The sequence below is a fragment of the Geotrypetes seraphini genome, chromosome 13 (genome assembly GCF_902459505.1).
Source record: "Geotrypetes seraphini chromosome 13, aGeoSer1.1, whole genome shotgun sequence".
In the NCBI taxonomy this organism is placed as follows: domain Eukaryota; kingdom Metazoa; phylum Chordata; class Amphibia; order Gymnophiona; family Dermophiidae; genus Geotrypetes; species Geotrypetes seraphini.
In genome coordinates this window covers 45,864,715-45,881,277 of record NC_047096.1, presented here as the reverse complement: position 1 = coordinate 45,881,277, position 16,563 = coordinate 45,864,715, and the positions used below count along the sequence as shown (strand labels likewise).

General features: G+C 43.3%; 1 protein-coding gene across 1 annotated transcript in view; it reads right to left on the bottom strand.

Annotated features, from left to right (window-relative positions):
* Nucleotides 1-16,563, bottom strand: part of ADAMTS8 (ADAM metallopeptidase with thrombospondin type 1 motif 8) — a 114,427-nt gene that overhangs the window by 20,275 nt on the left and 77,589 nt on the right. Inside the window, exon 6 of the mRNA XM_033917514.1 lies at nt 4,741-4,924. Within this exon, the coding sequence (XP_033773405.1) occupies nt 4,741-4,924 (184 nt within the window). The remainder of the gene's footprint in view (nt 1-4,740; nt 4,925-16,563) is intronic.

Genomic DNA, 16,563 nt, shown 5'->3' with positions numbered 1-16,563 from the left:
TTGAAAAAGTGCTATCTAACGCTGGGTTTTACTAAATGGCGGTAGAGGTGTTTACAGTGGGCCTGTGAGCTAAATGCTCCGATGCTCATAGAATTCCTATGAGCATTGAAGCATTTACCTCACCAGCCCATAATAGAAACCTCTACTGCCGTTCAGTAAAAGGATCCCTAAAATTAGTGGACAACTATATAGGAGAGTACCTTATATACTTGAATATAAACCAAGATTTTTGGGCCAAAAAAATGGCCCAAAAATGGAAGTCTTGATTTATATTCGAATTAACGCTGACCTGCCCCCTCCTGAACCTGTTGCAGACCTCTGCCGGGCTGCCATAAGACTTGGTGGTCCAACGGAGCCAATTCTAAGAATTTTTACCTCCCTCCTGCCTCCTCTGCTTACTTTTAGTATTCCTGGTGGTCCAGTAGTGAACTACAGCAGGAGTGGCCTTCCTTCGCTCCAGCCCATTCAGAGCTGCTAGCTGATTGGCTGCCACGAGTTCTCACAGGACCGCAAGAAATCATGGCAGCCAATCAGCTAGCAGCTCTGCGTGGGCAGGAGCAAAGGAAGGTCGTGAGTTCACGGCAGCCAATCAGCTAGGGCTCTGCATGGGCAGAAACAAACTTCCTTCGCTCTTGCCCGTGCAGAGCCATTAGCTGATCAGCTAGTGGTTCTGCATGGGCAAGAGTGATCTTCCTTCGTTCCTGCCATGCAGAGCCACTAGAGATTGGCTGCTATGAACTCAGCATCAGCTAGCTGCTCTGTATGGGTAGGAGTGAAGGAAGGTCGCTCCTGCCGCAATTCACTGCTGGACCACCATGGATACTAAAGGTAAATGGAGGAGGCAGGATGGAAGCAAAAATTCTTAGAATTGGCTGGGACAAGAGGCGGGAGGGATCCCTCCTGTCCCGGCCACCACTAGATCACCAGGTCTCACAGCAGGCCCGGTGGAGGCCAGCAAGTCATTGGGAGGGAGTGGGACAGGGTACAGAAGGGAGTGGTTCTGGGTGTAGAGTTGGGCAGGGGAGGGAGTGAGTGAGGGGGTTGGATGCAGAGCCTGGCAAAGCATCGAGGGAGGGGAACAGGGTGCAGAGCCTGGCATGGCAATGCACTGCTCTTGAATATTAACCCTCCCTCCCCCTCTCTGGTTTATATTTGAGTAAACATTTTTTTCATCTTTTTTGGGGGGGAAAAATGGTTACCTCAGTTTATATTTGGGTCGGTTTGTATTCGAGTATATACAGGATTTTGTTATTTAGTGGACATTTTTAAAATCCTCCTGCTCCCCAGTGGATATAAGTTTATTTTTATATATAACCATAAATGAATACAATAATATTTTTATATTATAAAGATAAAAATGTTTAGAAATATACTAATAATTGGACCAATAATAAATTTGGTGAGTCATGTGGCAGTGTGCCTTCTGTAAAAAAAAGTCGCTGCCAAATTTTTCAAACCACCCTTGTACTATGAGGGTTCATCAGTCATTTCTGCATTTGATCTGAGAGCCACAATAACATGGTTTGGTCATATGGAAGACCAGATATTTGGTAAGCCTAGAGGACAAAGGTTGGGGATTTCTGCTTTTAATTTACCTTCCCTAAGTTAACTTAACCAAGGTGAATAACTCTTAATAGCAGGGGTATTTACAACACACAAACAACACAACCGATAGCTTATATAGGCCCCCTTTTATCAAGCTGTGCTAGGGGTCTTTTTTATCAGAGACCGCTGTGGTAAGAGCTCCAGTGCTCACAGAATTCCTATGAGCGTCGGAGCTTTTACTGCAGTGACCCTTGATTAAAAAAAAAACCCCGCAACTTGATAAAAGGGGGCCATAGTTTTCTAAGGGCATCAAAATAATTTACTTGAGACCTCTATAGCGACTCGTTTCACTCAGGGCTGACATCCCTGGGTGAAATGAGCTGCTACACGGGTCTCAAGTAAATTATTGCTCTATAATGCATTGCCAGAGGTTGCCGTATGAGCGGATAGTGTAGCTAGTTTTAAAAAAGATTTGGACAATTTCCTGGAGGAAATGTCCATAGTCTGTTATTGAGAAAGACATGGGGAGAAGCCACTGCTTGCCCTGGATTGGTCACAACAATTACACTCCAATTTTTGCCAAAAATCCTAAAATAGCAATAACACAAAGAGGCAAACCAAGTCACATCAGGGTTCATTCGGAGGACGCTCAGGGAATTAACTTTACTCACAGCTTACGAACAAAATCGTGTGATTGTAACAATGTAAAGGGTGCTCTCAGTGTGAACCATCAGCGATAGGAGTCCAGCTCCGACACTTCACTTCTGGGTCAAGGAGGTAAGCCCCCATCCCCACACCATCATCGAGCACCCTAAGTGTGCTGAAAATTAAAATTAAAATTAAAGCAACCTTTCACCAAATAATCCAATAAATCAATAAACCAGTGAGTAAATCAGTATAACTCAAACAATAATACCTGAGCGACCCCCAAATGAGCCCTGTCAGCCAGACCCCCCAGAATACGCAACAAAATCAAAATCAAAAAATCACCATACAAAAATGAAAAAATAAATGAAATACTTATCTGAAAAACATCTCATGAACTACCAAGTGAAAACTGCGCCAGGAGAAAAGGTTCAACCACGCTGGTTTCGGGGAGGAGCCCTTCTTCAGGAACCTGTCCCCCGACGAAAACAAGAACGTGGAGGTCGGCTGGAGGGCGTGGTGCCCGGGCAGAGCGACACTCACGCCTAAAAGCGGATCAGGGGACGACGTCATGCACAAACCAACCAATCACACAACCACACACCAACCAATCACACACGGGGCGAGAATACACCCACATTCACACAATCGCAAAAAAGGGGGAAGAAGAACCCAAACCCCATGCCCAGAATCCAGCCTGTAGCCCAAACTGCGGAAAGCCAACACTAGAACCTAAAACCTAAAACCAGGAAACCGGTTAGATAATGGTGTTCCATTCCACACTTTCATTGAGGCCATTAGGATAGACAGATTGTAATTGGAAGATCCAATATTGTTCCCTAAGGTTTAAATGAAACTGTCTATCCCCCCTGAAATCCCAAGGGACTTGCTCAAGCACGAACCAAGACAGGTCCGTGAACCAGTGCCCGAGTTCCACACAATGGGGCACGAGAGGAGCAGAATCGGTTTCAGTACGAATACAACTCCTGTGTTCCTACAATCTAATTCTAATCCTTCTGCTGGTCCGCCCCACATAACACAACGCACAAGGGCAGATGATAACATAAATTACCCATTCAGAATCACAAGAAGTTTGAGATCTAAGTTGGTAAGTACGTTGGGTCCAGGGATGTTGCCAGTGAGAGATGGACAGGGATAAGGCACACATGTCGCAGTGACCACACGGTTTGTGACTGCCCCCAGTAGGCTCCCGACTTCTCGTGGACAATAAGTCCTTGAGATTTTTAGGGCGGGAGAAAGCTATACAGGGTGCCTCCTTGAATACAGGATGGTGATCCAATATGTGCCAGTGTTTTCTGACAATGTTAGCTATCCGATGGGCTTGGTTAGAGAACGAGATGACACACACTTGCTGATCCATAGGAGCCCTGGTTGCGGGAGACCCCAGCAACTCAGGGTTGGCATAACGTGCTCTGCGATAAGCTCTTTTGATGGTCCATTCAGGATAGCCGCAGGCCTTGAAACGTTGGAATAGCTAACCATTATCTAACCGGTTTCCTGGTTTTAGGTTTTAGGTTCTAGTGTTGGCTTTCCGCAGTTTGGGCTACAGGCTGGATTCCGGGCATGGGGTTTGGGTTCTTCTTCCCCCTTTTTTGCGGTTGTGTGAATGTGGGTGTATTCTTGCCCCGTGTGTGATTGGTTGGTGTGTGGTTATGTGATTGGTTGGTTTGTGCATGACGTCGTCCCCTGATCCGCTTTTAGGCGTGAGTGTCGCTCTGCCCGGGCACCCCGCCCTCCAGCCGACCTCCGCGTTCTTGTTTTCGTCGGGGGACAGGTTCCTGAAGAAGGGCTCCTCCCCGAAACCAGCGTGGTTGAACCTTTTCTCCTGGCGCGGTTTTCACTTGGTAGTTCGTGAGATGTTTTTCAGATAAGTATTTCATTTATTTTTTCATTTTTGTATGGTGATTTTTTGATTTTGATTTTGTTGCGTGTCTGGCTGGCAGGGCTCATTTGGGGGTCGCTCAGGTATTATTGTTTGAGTTATACTGATTTACTCACTGGTTTATTGATTTATTGGATTATTTGATGAAAGGTTGCTTTAATTTTCAGCACACTTAGGGTGCTCGATGATGGTGTGGGGGTGGGGGCTTACTGCCTTGACCCAGAAGTGAAGTGTCGGAGCTGGACTCCTATCGCTGATGGTTCACACTGAGAGTACCCTTTACATTGTTACAATCACACGATTTTGTTCGTAAGCTGTGAGTAAAGTTAATTCCCTGAGCGTCCTCCGAATGAACCCTGATGTGACTTGGTTTGCCTCTTTGTGTTATTGCCCTGGATTGGTAGCATGGAATGTTGCTACTCCTTGGGTTTTGGTCAGGTACTAGTGACCTGGATTGGCCACCGTGAGAATGGGCTACTGGGCTTGATGGATCATTGGTCTGACCCAGTGGGGCTATTCTTATTGCCCCTAGAAAACTATACAAGTACTGGGTTGTGTTATTTTGAATGTACCATCCCAAAATGCAGATTTGAATAGAAAGTCCTCTGCAAATACATTTGGTAACATAATATTAAAGGGTGTTTTACCACTTGGTAAGCATTCCTCAGTGTTGCAGGACTGGTACTTCACTCTTTGGCCTTCACAGTATTTCCCTTCATTTTGGGGCTCTGGATTGTTACATTCTCTATATGAAAAGTGTACCCCTCCTCCACAGGTACGGGAACATTCACCCCAGAGACCCCAGGCTCCCCAGTTTCCATCCACTGTCACCTGTAACACAGAAACGTTTTTAGCTTAAAACCTCCCATACATCTATATCTATCTATTTATGTCACATCTGACAATTTAATAAAAATGTTTTCATGTTTAATATAAAAGTCTTTTTATTAAAGGTTTTAATCCCTTTACATGCAGTTAATGCTTACAAACAGGGTACTACAGAAATGCATTAAAGCATTTTGTTTTATTTTGCCTGTATATGGCACTAACCTGTGTATTACCAAATTTTTTTAAAATATTTTTTTGGGAGGGGGTGGAGAGTGGGCATTCCTACTTTGGCAGGCATACACTAACTGGATAATGCAGAGTAACACGGAAGCACTTAGGACCTGATTTTATGTATGGCACAAATCAGTTGGCGCCAACTAGTGCAATGTTAAGCGCAATTCTATAAAAATTAAGCACACTTTATAGAATTACGCTTAACGTTGCCTAAGTAGTCTTAGGCATTACTAGGTTTCCTAACATTTAGGAACACTCTATTTAAGCCAGGGTTTTCTTGACCTATTGGTGCTTAAGTCCAAAAGAGGCAGCTACATGCAAAACATGCCCACGATCTATCCCCTAACCATGCCTACTTTATGATAGGAATCTACCAAGTTGGGCATCTAGCATCCAATTAGGTGCAATTTACATCAATTATGAGGTGCTAATTGTCAATTATTGGCACAAATAAAGTCTATTTAACAAGTTAGTTGCACTGAAGTAAGCGCCTAACTTTAGGCGGCCTTTATAGAATTTCCCCATTATTGCTTCTTAAACAGCAGACAGTAAGGGCCAGATTCTATAAATGGCACGTAACTCAGTAGGCGCCTATGAACCCCCGGAACTACGGGATGAACTCATGCTAGATCATTTCAAAGGAAAACTAAAAACGTTTCTTTTTATAGGTGCATTCAACCTCTAATGCAATGAAACATCTTCATTTCTGCTTTGGTTATCAGATGGGTTCTACCTTCCTTTTGTATTTCCCCTATATGGCTCTCTTTCCTATTTTATAATGTAATTCTTTATCTTAATCCTATCGTTCCAGTAGCTCCTATATGTTTTAATGTATGTTACCCGCTTAGAAGACTGATAGGCGGTTTGTTATTAAACCTGTTATTAAACAAAACTCGCAGGGACGGGATGGGGAAATTGAGTTCCTGTGGAGAAGGGGACAAATTTGTCCCCGTGTCATTCTCTAATTGTGGGTTCAAATCCCATGCTGCTTCTTGTGATCCTGGGCAAGTCACTTAATCCCCCTTTTGCCCCAGGTACATTAGATAGAGTCCCACCAGGACAGATAGGGAAAAATGCTTGAGTACCTGAATATAAACCACTTAGGCTATAAGTGGTATATAAATACTAAAAATCAATCAATCAATTCGCACCCAAACTCTGCTCCTAAAAACGTACACTTGTAGGCGCCAGTAGGCACCTTGGTGTAGACGCCTACCAAGTTAGGCGCCTACAGGCTAATTAATTTTTTTAATTGGTGTATAATGGTGCTTTCAATTAACAGTGCCAATTAAAAATTTTAAGATAGGTGCCTAAATCAGCAGGTGCTGCCGATTTAGACGCTTAGCTTCAGGCGCCATTTATAGAATTGGGGCCTGAGTGCTCCCATGTTGTTTTGCAGGTAACACATTCTAATGGGAAGATTAGTGCATGACCTGCAAACAAAATAATAATAATAATAATAATAAAAAAAGACCTGACAATGTGCCATGTTAAATCTAAACTTAGTGCTTAGGAAAGTCCCAAATTAAATTGTGTTAAGCTCAGAATTTAATGCCAGAATTTGATTTCTCATGCACAAACTAGCTGAATGCCTATCCTTTTCATTTGACATTAGATCTGGGTTTTTGGCATTTACAGGACCTACATTTTGCAGGAATATTGACATTTTTTAATACTTGAAGTCTGCATTATTTGGTACTTGTCTGGATTTTTCAGACTACACATTCATTGGCGCATTCAATATTTTCTGTCTGTGTATTTTGCCAAATTCTTTAATCAAAACACCTTAAACCTCCAACAGAATGACTGAAAATCACCATCATATTTCAAAAAGATTTTTTGAAGGTAGAGGACAAGAGTAAAGTACATTTACCCCCTCTTTTACTAAGGTGCGCTAACCAATTAGTGCATGCAAACTGATTTAGCGCGCAGTAATCAATTTAGCACATGCTAACGTGTCCATAAAATATAATGGACGTGTTAGTGTTTAGCGCACGCTAAATCAGTTTGCGCATGATAATCGGTTAGCACACCTTAGTAAAAGAGGGGGTTAGTATGAAAGCTTCTTAAAATGTATTTCAGCTGTGTAGCAATAAATGAATGAGAAACAGCATTCTATGGTATCTGATGAAGAGACCTTAGGGCTCCTTTTAGAAAGCCGCGGTAGAGGTTTCTAGCACGAGCCAGTGAGGTAAATGCTCTGACGCTTATAGGAATTCTATGAGTGTCAAAGCATTTACCTCACTGGCCTGCGGTAGAAACCTCTAGCACAGCTTTGTAAAAGCCAGCGTTAATAATAATAATAATAATTTTATTTCTTATATACCGCCAAAGCCATAGTAGTTCGAGGCAGTTTACAACGAAGAAGGGCTGGACAATCAGCGAAAATGGTACAATGTTACAATCAGAGAAAAATAGGTGGCAGAGAAAAAATGGTACAATGGAGAGAAAAAATGGTACAACAGAGAGAAAAAATGGTACAAACAGAAAGAAAGATGGGTACAATTATGGCAATGAAATGGTACAGGGAAGAAGGTCAAGACAATCTGCGTAAAGGACATAGAGAGATAGAAGGGGCCAGGGTGGGCATAGGGTCTTAGGGTATGAATCGGGTGAAAAGATTAGTTTTTAGTAGTTTCCTGAAGTTTAAGTAGGATGAAGTGCTTGAGATGATGTGGGCCAGCCAGTTATTGTGATGACCTGCTTGGAAGGCAAGAGTTCTATTTAGATATCTTTTGTAATGGCAGGTCCTTAGGGTAGGGTAGCTAAACAGGTGGGTTCTATGTGTGAGTTTGGATGGGCGGTCTAGGATAAAATGGGGTACTAAGTAAAGGGGGGCCGAGCCAAGGATGGATTTGTAGCAGAAACAGGAGAACTTGAATAGCACTCTTGCTTCTAGGGGTAGCCAGTGAAGTTTGTGGTAATAAGGAGTTATGTGTTCCCATTTTTTAGTCCGAAGATCAGTCGGATTGCCGTGTTTTGAATAATTCGCAATCTTTGTGTGGTTTTTTTGAAAGATCCCAGGTAGATGATGTTGCAGTAGTCGACTAGACTTAAGATGGAGAATTGCACAAGTAGGCGGAATGAGGGGGCATCAAAGTATTTTCTGATGGATCTTAGCTTCCATAAGGTGGCGAAGCCTTTTTTGACCAGAAGGTTGGTGTGAGCTTCGAAGGTAAGGTTGCGGTCGAGAGTCACTCTGAGTATTTTTAAGGAGTTTGTTAAGGGAAAGACTTGGCCATTCAGGGAGATTGAGGCATCTTTGATTTTGTCGTTTGGGCTTGCCAGGAAGAACTTGGTTTTATCTGAGTTGAGCCTCAGTTTGAAGTCGGTCATCCATAGTTCGATTTGCATTAGGATTGAAGCTAGGAGGTTATTTATCTCGGGGGTTATGTTGGAGATGGGGAAGACTAAGGTGATGTCGTCAGCATAGATGTAGAATTTGATCTTCAAGTTTAGCAGTAGATTCCCTAGGGCGACCAGGTAGATATTGAATAGCGTAGGGGACCGGGGGGAGCCCTGTGGGACTCCGCAGGTGTTGGCCCAGCTGGCAGAATGGGAGTTGTCGCTGTAGACTTGGTAGGAGCGTTGACCTAGGAAACCAGGGAACCATTTTAACACGTTGTCTGAGAGGCCGATAGACTCCAAACAATTCAGAAGAATGGCATGATCAACCAAGTCAAAGGCGCTACTAAGATCTAATTGTAGGACTAGTGCACTTGAGCCTTGGCTGAACAGGTTGTGAAGGTAATCTACCAAAGAAGCGATGACGGTTTCAGTGCTGTGTCCAGGGCGGAAACCTGACTGGTTGTCATTTAGGATGTTGAATTTGTCCAAGTAGGTTGTTAAATCTTGGTTGACCAGACCTTCCATCAACTTTGTAAAGAAGGGTATGTTCGCAATGGGTCTGTAATTGGATATGAGGGAGATGGGATCTTTGACGATAGGCGTAATCAGAATCTGGCCTAGGTCCACAGGGAATGAGCCTAATTGTAATTGGGAGGAGAGCCAAGTATATAATTTGATTTTGAAAGAGATTGGGGCAGCTTGCATTACATTTGGTGGACAGCTATCTAGTTTGCAGTGGGATTTGGCGTATTTTGAGTAGAATTTGCAGAATTGTTGCCAGGTGGGGGTGGTGAAGTTGTTCCAGTAAAAATCAGCCCTGGTTTCGTCGTCATGGGACTGAATGTCCAGATAGTTCAGATGGTTGTTGGAGGAAATAGATAGGGTGGTTCTGAGATTGGAGATTTTGTTGTTGAAGAACGCAGCCAGGTCATTGGCCGGTGGGGGTGAGTCTGAGAAAGGTCGGGTAAAGGATTGAGTATTGTAGAGGTGGTTGACTATTTTGAATAGGTTTTTGATATCGGGGTTAGGGGATCCGATTTTTTGGGCGTAGAATTTAGTGCGTTTGAAGGTTATCAGATGTTTGTAGTCTTTTAGTTTTGTTCTTCAGTTGGATCTGTCTTTGTTGTTATTGGATTTAAGCCAAAGTCTTTCCAATTTTTGAAGTTCCCGTTTTACTGCTCCAAGTTCGGCATCAAACCAGCCATCCAGAGTTTTGTTTCTCATTTTCTTTGTTTTTAAGGGGGCCATTGAATTTAGGATCTGTGTGCTATCGTTTGTCCAGTCGTCGACAGTAAAGGAGTCAGGGTCAGGGTTGGAAGTGATGTCATAGAGGGACCAGAATTCCACTGGGTTGATAAAGCCTCTTGAGGATATCACCTTTTAGGCCTTTTTGCTGTCTTAGGATAGGGTTGGTGGCGTCTTGTTTGCCAGTTGAGGTAGAAGTTGCATAGTCTGTGGTCTGACCATAGTGAATCTGTCCAGGTAGCTTGTTTCCAAAGAATCTTGGGATGATATTGTTCTTTGGAGGAAAAGGTTACTGATCTAGATGGTGACCTTTGTGGTGGGTTTTTACTGGAGTCGGAGTGAAAAAGTCTAGAGAGGAGATGAGGGATAGTAGGTCTTTTGTGTCATTCTGTTCAATCTGATCTAGGTGGATGTTGAGATCCCCGATCAGAAGATTGTAGGGACCTGTAATTGAGTTGGTGAGGAGGAATTCTGAGAAGTTGACTATGCAAACATTAAATTAAAGGCTCCTTTTATCAAGCAACAGTAGAGGCTTTTACTATGGGCCAGCGAGGTAAATACTCCAACGCTCATGCAATTCCTATGAGAGTCGGAGCATTTATCTCATCTTTCCACGGTAAAAGGCTCTACCACTGCTTGATAAAAGGAGCCCTAACAGTTTAAATAGTATAAAATAATTGTAGGAGGATTTTAGTTTTGTTAATTTATTGTTTGCCTTGTTATTTGCAGTTTATTTACATGAGCCAAAGAAAAGTGATTTAAATTTTAAAGCATCCAGTGTTCCCTGGAACCAGTATGATCTGCAAACATTTTGATTCATGAACATCTGCACAAAACCACTAGATAATATTTAAAATTTGTCTACAGACTGCTGCCTCTTTTTATTCAGACCAAGTTGCTCTGATTGGGCTAGACTTGTATCTGCAGAGACCTGCTAATTTGACTATACTACCAGGGGATGCTTAAAAGTTTCTCAATTTTTTTCTATCCTAGCACCCCAGCTTTGGAACAAGCTACCAATTTATCTACGTGCTGAATCCTGTTTAGAAAAATTTAAAAACACACTAAAAATCCACCTATACAAAGATGCATATGAGTCATAGATTGGATAACTTTTTCTATCAACAATCTTAGGATCAAACAATTAAATTTAACCAGATCTGTATATAGGTCACAATCTCTCCTATTCACTCTTAGACCTAGTTTTATTTAAAATATTTTTTAATTACCCTCCAGATGTTGTTTCCCCTTAAATGTTTTTCTATTCCTTAAATAATTGTAGTTCACCCCCTCTTTCCTTATGTATCACTATCTAGTATGCATATCAACGGTATGTTTATTGGTATAAATTGTTTTATTTTGTCCCCTAAAATTATTATTGTTATACGCATTGAAAATATTTGATATTGCGTTTACATCAAAATTTTAATAAACCTGAAACTCAAACCAACCAAGAAGGGAATGACGTGGAGCCATGAAACTTACAAGTTATTCCACATATTCATCCCTAAGTTCAACACACTTGGCACATCATCATACTCTGATATCTGGTCACTGAAATACTGCTCCTCTGTTGCAATCACCTCTGAATTATTCGAAAATTGTCATCCTTTCAAACTCTTATTAAGGTTTGAAAACAGAAGATAGATGGAACAAGATTTGGTGAGTAGGGTGGATGGTCTATGCACTGAAATCTCAACTGCGTCAAAACATCCATCGTTTTGCCAACCTTGTGATCAGGTGCATTGTCTTGTAAAAAGAGAACTCCTTTCCACAGCTTCCCTTTCCCTTTTTAATTCAATGCCTCCATTAATCGGCATAGCAAGTTACACTGATATTTTGCATTAACTGTTTGGCCCCTTGGAAGATTGTCAGTCATTATAACACCTTCCTGATTCCAAAACCTTTCCTGCTGACTTTTGGGTCTTGAGTTTCCTTGGCCTTGGAGAACCTGAGTCCCGCCATTGCATGGACTGTTGTTTTGTCTCAGGATCATAGTGGTGTAATCACGTTTCATCAACAGTAATTAGTCATTCCAAGAAGTTGGCACCAGCTCACTGAAAATGCTGCAAAATCAACTTGGAAATGTCCACTCGACGTCATTTCTCCTCAGCATTCAAACATTTGGGCAGCTACTTAGCTGACAGCTTCTGCATATCCAGCCGCTTGTGGATTATACACCCAGTGGCGTACCAAGGGGGGGGCGGGAGGGGCGGTCCGCCCCGGGTACCAAGCCCTGAGGGGGTGCTCCCGGTCCGGTCCAGTTCCCCCCCCTGCGCCGGGTGTCGCGTCTGGAAACAGCCTGCAGCAAGATCGCGATGCCAGAGATCTTTGCCTGCTTCGACTGTTTCCTCCGCCACGGTCCTGCCCCTCCTCTGATGTCAGAGGAGGGGCGGGACCGCGGCGGAGGAAACAGCCGAAGCAGGCAAAGATCTCTGGCATCGCGCGATCTTGTTGCAGGCTGTTTCCCCAGGGCAGTAGCGTACCAAGGGGGGCGAGGGGGAGGTCCATCCCGGGTGCCGCCTTAGGGGGGGGGGTGCACAGCTGGCCCGGTCCCTATCGCGCTCCTACCCTCCCAGCGAAAGCAGCATCGGCGCCATTATCGAAAAAGGTAATGGCGCCAGGCCTTGGAGCACCAAGGCAGACCGCTTCTCCCCCCTCCCAGCCGAAACCCCGCTGACCATCCTATCTCTCCTCCCCCAAGTGAACCTTTCCGACCCTCCCAGCGAAAGCAGCAAACCTCCCTCCAGTAGCGTCGGCTTTATCCTCCCTCTGCCGCATCACTGATGACGTCATCAGTAACGCGGCAGAGGGAGGAGAAAGCCGCGAAGGAGGTTTGCTGCTCTCGCTGGGAAGGTCGGAAAGGTTCACGGGGGGGGGGAGATAGGAGGGTCAGCGGGGGTTCGGCTGGGAGGGGGGAGAAGCGGACTGCCTCGGTGCTCCATTACCTTCTTCGGGCAGCAGCAGCGTTTACAATTCGCTGCTGTTGCCGGCTTCAGGCCTTGTTCTCTGCCTGGTCCTGCCTACTTCCAGTTTTCATGAAGACAGGACCCGACAGAGAGGAAGGCCTGAAGCGGGCAACAGCAGTGAATTGTGAATGCTGCTGCTGCCCGATGAAGTTCAGGACATCAGGACATCGGGGAAGGAGCAGGAAGAAATCGGCTGCTGGCTTGGGGGTGAGGGTAGGGAAAGAATCGTGGAAGTGGAGAAATCGGCACGATGGCTTTGTGCAGGCTAGGGGGAGAGAGAAAGAAAGGAAAAAATAAAGAGGGGGGGGCCAGGGGGAGAGAGAAAGAAAGGCAGAAATAAAGAGGGGTCAGGGGGAGAGAGAAAGAAAGAGGGGGACCAAGGGGAGAGAAAGAAAGGCAGAAATAAAGAGGGGGTCAAGGGGGAGAGAAAGAAAGGCAGAAAGAAAGAGGAGGGCCAGGGGGAGAGAGAAAGAAAGGCAGAAAGAAAGAGGGGGACCAAGGGGAGAGAAAGAAAGGCAGAAATAAAGAGGGGGGCCAGGAGGAGAGAGAAAGAAAGGCAGAAATAAAGAGGGGAGCCAGGGGGAGAGAGAAAGAAGAAGGACCAGAAGAAGGACCAGAGAATCATGAAATCACCAGACAAAAAAGTAGGAAAAATGATTTTATTTTCAACTTAGTGATCAAAATGTGTCCGTTTTGAAAATTTATATCTGCTGTCTATATTTTGCACTATGGCCCCCTTTTACTAAACCGCAATAGAGTTTTTTAGCGCAGGGAGCCTATGAGCGTCGAGAGCAGCGTGGGGCATTCAGCGCAGCTCCCTACGCTAAAAACCGCTATCGCAGTTTAGTAAAAAGGGAGGGGGAATATTTGTCTATTTTTGTATAGTTGTTACTGAGGTGACATTGCATAAAGTCATCTGCCTTGACCTCTTTGAAAACCCGCGGAATATAAATGATAATTAACATTTTCTCTGCGTACAGCGTGCTTTGTGTTTTTAAAATTTTATTGTTGGTAGATCATTTTGACTTGGCCACAAAGGTAAGGGGGAGGGTGGGAGGGGAACTGCTGAAAGACATCTAGTAATCCTTGCAGGCTTGACTGCAGGGAATTATTTTTGTAAAATCATGTTTTGTTATGTGACTGGCATTATCTAGACTTTAATTTCTATGAATGAATAGAATGAAAATGATATAAAATTACTTGCTTGTTTTTATGTGCGTGCGCTGAAGGAAAGTGGAGAGAGAGTGGGCTGAGGATGCTGAAGGGAAATGGGGAAGAGAGTGGGGAGAAGACGCTGATTTATAAATTGACAATTGTACAGAATATTGTTTCTTTTTATACTTTAATATAAACAATTCAAGGCTTGTGTGGATGGAATCAGGTGGTTTGCGGGGATGGGGACCGAGCTTACGGGGATTAGTCCAATAAAATGGTATTTTTTTATTTCTCATTATTTGTTTTATTTTTATTTGTTAATTTATAAAGTGGTGATTGTTATGTATCAGGTTTTTCAAATTTACATCTACTGTCTTTATATTTTGCACTGTATTAGAGGACATGTGTTACTGTTTTTTGTGGTGTTGCATTGTATCCAGGGTCTGGTTTCTTGGCGGATCAGTTTAACTTTTGTCTACATATTTCTATTTTTAGTTTGTGATTATTCCATTTTGGGCGAGGGTGTATCTCTGTTCTGTGTGTTCTGAAAAAGACATAGTTTTCAGTTGGCATTGACTACAGGACCAATTGACTGTGCGGGATCTGGCTTGTTTAGTTTTACAATGTATGTGTTGGTGTTCTAGTGCTCACTGCAATGTTTAAGATGCAGCCTTTTCCTAGGTACACTCTTGTGGTGCGATATGTAGATTGGTACTAAAAATCATATTTTTCATATAGATGGGGGGGGGGGGGGTGTCAAAAAATGATGGGCCCCGGGTGCCACATACCCTAGGTACGCCACTGTATACACCCAACATGTTCCCTGGATAGCTGTAGTGTCTCAGCAATTGTTTTAGCCAATATTTGCCAATGTGTCAAAATCAGGTCATGGACATGGTCAACAATTTCAGGAGTTGACACCATTTGACCTTGCTGCATCTTAGGTCTCAAAATCTCCATGCTGAAAGTTTGCACACCACTTCTTCACTGGAGTATGATGGACATTTGTCACTCAATGTTTGCATCATACATTCATGGATTTCCTTTGGAATTTTCTTCTGCAGGAATAGAAACTTCATTACGGCTCAATATAAGAATACACTTTTTGTTGACACGGTTCAATCAATGATGCGAAACAATGTCAAAACATAGCAATACGATTCTGCAAACTGGCACCCTTTTCAGCAAAATAACATCCAGAATTTAGGAAGTTGGTAGGGCTGAGAATTTTTCAGCACCACCTCATAGCTGACGAGTGTTATCTTATTTTGTTTATTGCCAATTTGCAAAAACAAAATTCTATGTTTTGACATTGTTTCAGATCATTGATTGAACCATATCCATGTCATTCTCTTCTTGGTTGGGCTAAGAACATTTCAGCACCCCCTCAAATTTAATCCTTTTTTACAACATTTGCCCTAAATTGGAACTGGCAGAGCTTCACACAACTATGAACACTGAAAAGTGATACACTGCAAAGACTGGTGTCTTAACCAACCATGCATTTTCTGGTTAATTTGCAGGTATGGCTACCTCCATGTCACTGGATGCAGTTTGTTCACTGGATGCAGTTTGTTCAACCACAGAATGCTTTGAAACAGAAGTTAAAATCCAAGGTTTAAAAAAAACCACATTTATCCTTGTAGGCTATACATTTGTGCTAATTGAACAGGGGAGGTGAGAGGGGCAAGGGAAGTACAATGAATCCTATGTAACTAATAATGCCAACCTCGTGATGGTGCTGCTTTAAATCAGGTAGCTTAACCCAATAATTTTGGCTGCACAATTTGAAAATGCAACCTAATTTGTTGCACAGAGCTGTAAATCTCAGAAACCTAGTTTCAGTTTCCATGATACCAATACTCCCTTTGCTTGAGCAAGTTAGATTACTACAATTTGCTATTTCTGGGTTTGACAAAAACCAAGATGAAAACATTGCAAGTACTGATGAATTCAGCAGCAAGGCTGATTAGCGGGGTTCCAAGGACAGCACGTATAACCCCTATACTTAAGAGACTTCACTGGCTGCCAATGGAACAACGTATTCATTTTAAGATTTTATCTTTGGTACATCAGTCTGTCTATTATTCTGTGCCTAACTGGTTTCAGAATCTACCAGATCGACAAACTTAAAAGTGACAAATCCCCTGGACCGGATGAAATTCACCCAAGAGTCTTGAAGGAATTGAAGGTTGAAATCGGAGAGTTATTGCAAAAACTTGCAAACCTGTCAATCAGAACTGGTCAGATACCAGACGACTGGAAGAAAGCGAACGTCACGCCAATTTTCAAAAAAGGATCGAGAGGAGAACCGGGCAATTATAGACCTGTGAGTCTTACGTCTGTCCCAGGCAAGATGATTGAATCACTGATCAAGGATAGCATAGTTCAGCACTTGGACACACACGACTTGATGAAACCCAGTCAACATGGATTCAGGAAAGGGAAATCGTGTTTGACGAATTTACTCCAATTCTTTGAGACCGTGAACGAGCAAATTGATAGTGGAAAGCCGGTGGACATAATATACTTGGACTTCCAGAAAGCGTTCGACAAAGTTCCACACGAAAGACTTCTCAGGAAACTACAAAGCCATGGCATAGAGGGAGATATACAAAGATGGATAGGCAAATGGCTGGATAACAGGAAGCAGAGAGTGGGCATTAATGGGAAGTTCTCCGACTGGGAGAT